This window comes from Haliaeetus leucocephalus, unplaced genomic scaffold (assembly GCF_000737465.1).
Source record: "Haliaeetus leucocephalus isolate CR32 unplaced genomic scaffold, Haliaeetus_leucocephalus-4.0 Scaffold164, whole genome shotgun sequence".
Lineage (NCBI taxonomy): Eukaryota > Metazoa > Chordata > Aves > Accipitriformes > Accipitridae > Haliaeetus > Haliaeetus leucocephalus.
The window spans coordinates 1,235,963-1,239,468 of record NW_010972600.1 but is presented as its reverse complement, the minus strand read 5'-3'; the positions used below and the strand labels follow the sequence as shown (position 1 = coordinate 1,239,468).

The window sequence follows — 3,506 nt, the reverse complement described above, 5'->3', positions numbered from 1 at the left end:
CCCCCCGCCAATGCCGGGCCCCCCCCGCCCCCCCGCCATGCATCCCCCCCCAGCCTCGGATGCCCCACACAGGCCTGCAGCAGGATGGGACCCCACCCACCCCCCCCCCCCCGCACCCCAGGACCCGTGCCCAGCAGCAGAAGGGTGCTGGCCCCCCAGAATCCCCCAAGAAGCAGGCAGCAGGCGTGAATCCAAGTCGTTTAATGTGACTCTGGCCCTGGACACCCACAGCCCCATGGGCCAGGGCACCCAAGGGTGCTGTACAGGCACATCCAGGCATGTCCCGGTGCGGGGAGGGGGCCAGGGGCCCACGGCTGCCCCTCCGCTGCATGGGGCACAGCCTGGGCCAGCAGCATCCCGGCGGCTGGTGGTGTTCCCGGTGTCCTCGATCCCTTAGGAGCACTTGAGGATGAACAAGTTGCAGGCGGTGCCGCGGGGGCAGCTGCAGAGCTTCCCGATGCGTGCCCCCCTCCGCACCGCGCAGGGGTCCCCAGGCTCGCACTGCAGGACAGCACCCGTCAGCCCTGGAGCTCGGCCAGCCCAGACCCCCCCAGGGCTGGACCCCCCACGACCAGCACCCAAAGGGTCCAGCTCCGGTGCCAGCCTGAGCACCCAGGGCTGAGCACCCCCCACCCCGGCCGTACCAAGGGCACCCAGCTCAGCCTCTTCTCCACCGCCGGCAGCTCCCTGCTCCCGAGCTTCTCCAGCACCTCCTGCAGCGCCTCGACCTGCCGCAGACAGCACCCTGTCACCCCAAGCCCCCCAGGATACCAGTGCCAGATCCTGTCCCACCCATGAAGAGCACCCAGTCCCACAGGTTGCACCCTGGGGTACAATCACCACTCCAGACCCCCTGCGCCTGGCTCAGGCTCAGTCCCTGCCAGGGGGAGGAATCACGGCTGGGGCAGGATCAGGGGTCTCGGAGTGGTAGGGTGCATCCCACGCCCCCTGGGTGCAGCCCCATGTCCCCTCCCTGGCACCCACCACCTTCTCCCACCCGGCACAGCATCTCCCTTCACCACACTTGAGCCAGGGCAGCCCGTCGGGGCAGGATGTGGAGGGAAAACCAGGAAAAAGCTACAAATTGCCACATGCCATGGGATGGCCCCGCTGCCCCCGGGGGAGCTGCTTCGAGGATCCCCCCCATAAGTGCTCAAGAGCAGCAGCAGAAAACCAGTGGCGAGGTCTTGGTCTCCCCCTCCCCAATGCCCCAGCATGGCCAGAACCAGCCCCCAAACTGGGGCAATGGGAGCATGAGTACCCCAAGGTGCCCCAGAGCCACATGGGGGCTGCTGGGGGTCCTGTCCCCCCCCAGACACCACTCCCCAGCCTCTTACCAGCTCCGTCTCCTCCTGGCTCTGCCCGGGCAGGCTCTTGCCCGGCTGGAGCCCCAGCACTGGCTCTGTGGAGCCCAGCAGGATGAGGCCAGAGCTGGCCAGGCAGAGCAGGCAGAGCCAGGCGCTTTCCATGCTCCCGGTGCCAGATGCTTCTCCGGATGCTCCCAGATGCGCCCGACTCAGCTGGCTTTATAACCCCCTCTGCCACCCCACCGCAGCCACCGACAGTCACCGGCGTGGGCAAACACCTGCTGACGCAGATGGGGAGCAGGCGCTTAGCGGGTGCGTGTGTGTCCCCCCAAACCTTGATGCTGTCATCAAGCTGGATGGGGGACACATGTTCCCGGGAGATGTATCCCCTGGGACACACGTGCCCCGAGCCGGTGGCAAGGAGCCATCGGGATGTACGTCAGTGCCACGTCCAGCCAGAGCAGCCCAAGAGCCGGCGGGCGCAGAATCCCCCGCCGGGGCTGAGCCCCCCCAGCCCCGCAGCGAGGCAGAGGCCACTCTGCCAATTCCCTGAGCAAACACGGCTGTGGCGTGGCTCATCCCGGTGCGTCTCACCCGCCGGCGCGGCGCTGGCAGAGCCCAGGGTCCCTCCGGGGACGGCACAGACAGGCTGGCACACGGGTCTCACAAACAGCTTTATTCCAAAGGAGGGAACGGGGGGTGGGGGACACAAAGTGGGTGCTGCAGCCCCCCCTGGGCCAGGGCTCTGATGCAGAGCCAGCCAGGGAGGAGAAAGGCTGCTCCCCCCCATCCCTGCAGCCAGGACCCCCGTGGGGGGGACCCCTCCACAAGTGAGGGGAGAGCAGGAGCGCGGTGTTGCCCGACGGCTGCCCCTCTGGCAGGGCACAGGATCCAGCTGGAGGAGAGCGGACACGGGTGAGCGGCAGGGAATGGGTGATGGGGTATCCCAGCCCCCTCATTCCCATGTCCCACAGCCACACCAAGTCCCCCAGTGTCCCCATGGGGTCCCCCAGCATCACTGTGGGGCCCCCCGCTGTCCCGCAGCCCTCCCAGGTCCCCCGTGCCTCCCCTCCACCCCGAGCAGGGTGGTGATGGGAGAGCAGGGCCCTGCTGGGAGCACAGGGAGGGGGGTCCCGGTGCCGGAGCGTCCTCAAACCCACCTGCCCTCCTAGCTGCGTGGGGGCTTCTGCCTGCGGCCTGGTCTCAGGGGGGGCTTGGCAGCCTCTGCCCGGCCTTCCTGGAGGCCCTGAGGCACAGAAGAGTGGGGGAGTCAGGGGGAGACACCCTCTCCTTCCCCCCCCCGCCCATCCCATTCACCCCCCCCAACGTACCACGTAGAAGCCGGTGTGGTACCCACTCATGTACCAGGCCATCAGCATCGCGGCCAAGGCGCTCTCCTCCTCCTCTTCCTCCTGCAGGGCGTGCAGCGGGGCTGGGGGCCATGGTGGGGGCATCACCTACCAGCAGCACCCACAGCCCCCTTAGGGAGATACAGGGGGGGCACGGGGTGCCCCAAGGCTGGGGGGATGGTGGGCACTCACCTCAGGGGGCTGGGGGGAGCAGGGCACCCGCTTGCCCTTCCTCCTCCTCATGCTTGGGGGTGGCTCCCACGATGAGGGGGGACCCTCACCCCCCGGGGTGTCAGGGGACCCCCAGGCCCCGGGGCGGGGGGACAAGAGATCGGCCAGCGCCTGCTCCTCGGTGTTGCCGTAGCCGTCAAATTCCACCAAGCACGTGCCGGCGGCGGGGTCCAGCGCCCGCAGGTGGGCAGGGTACAACCGCCCGTCCCCTGCCCAGGTGGTGACGCAGGCGTCGCCCACCCTCCACTGCAGGGAGATTTGGGGGGAGGGGGTGTCAGGTGCTGGGGTCACAGGGGGACAGCGTGGACCCCAAATCCCAGGGGGTTTGGGTACACGGCTTGCTCACCTGGTGGCCTTCCTCCTCCTCCTCCTCCTCCTCGCTGGGGATCACGCTCGAGGTGGGGGTCTCGGAGTCACCGTCCGACCCCTCGCCCGGGGGGTCCCGGGGGAGGGAGGTGCGGGGGCAGCAGAACGGGGCAGCCCCCGGCATCATCGCCTTCCCCGAGGACGAACCCCTCGTCCCGGGGTCGGGACCCTGCGGGCAGCAAAGGCGACGTCACGGAGCGGGACGGGGACACGGGCACCCGCGGAACATCCCGGTCCCATCCCGGACACCGGC

General features: G+C 69.2%; 2 protein-coding genes across 2 annotated transcripts in view; both read right to left on the bottom strand.

Moving 5' to 3' along the window:
• Positions 1-393: 393 nt before the first annotated feature.
• On the bottom strand, positions 394-1,469 carry LOC104829178 (cocaine- and amphetamine-regulated transcript protein-like). The gene is made up of 3 exons (XM_010563288.1): positions 1,338-1,469; positions 645-728; positions 394-501 (listed from the first exon to the last, which is right to left on the bottom strand). Exons 1-3 carry the CDS (start codon positions 1,467-1,469, stop codon positions 394-396), a joined length of 324 nt encoding a protein of 107 aa, XP_010561590.1.
• A 1,319-nt stretch (positions 1,470-2,788) lies between these two features.
• LOC104829177 (survival motor neuron protein-like) overlaps positions 2,789-3,506 on the bottom strand; it is a 1,287-nt gene continuing 569 nt past the window's right edge. Inside the window, exons 2-3 of the mRNA XM_010563287.1 lie at positions 3,234-3,422; positions 2,789-3,133 (exon numbers count right to left, since the gene is read on the bottom strand). Of these exons, the coding sequence (XP_010561589.1) occupies positions 2,789-3,133; positions 3,234-3,380 (492 nt within the window). The 5' untranslated portion in view covers positions 3,381-3,422. The remainder of the gene's footprint in view (positions 3,134-3,233; positions 3,423-3,506) is intronic.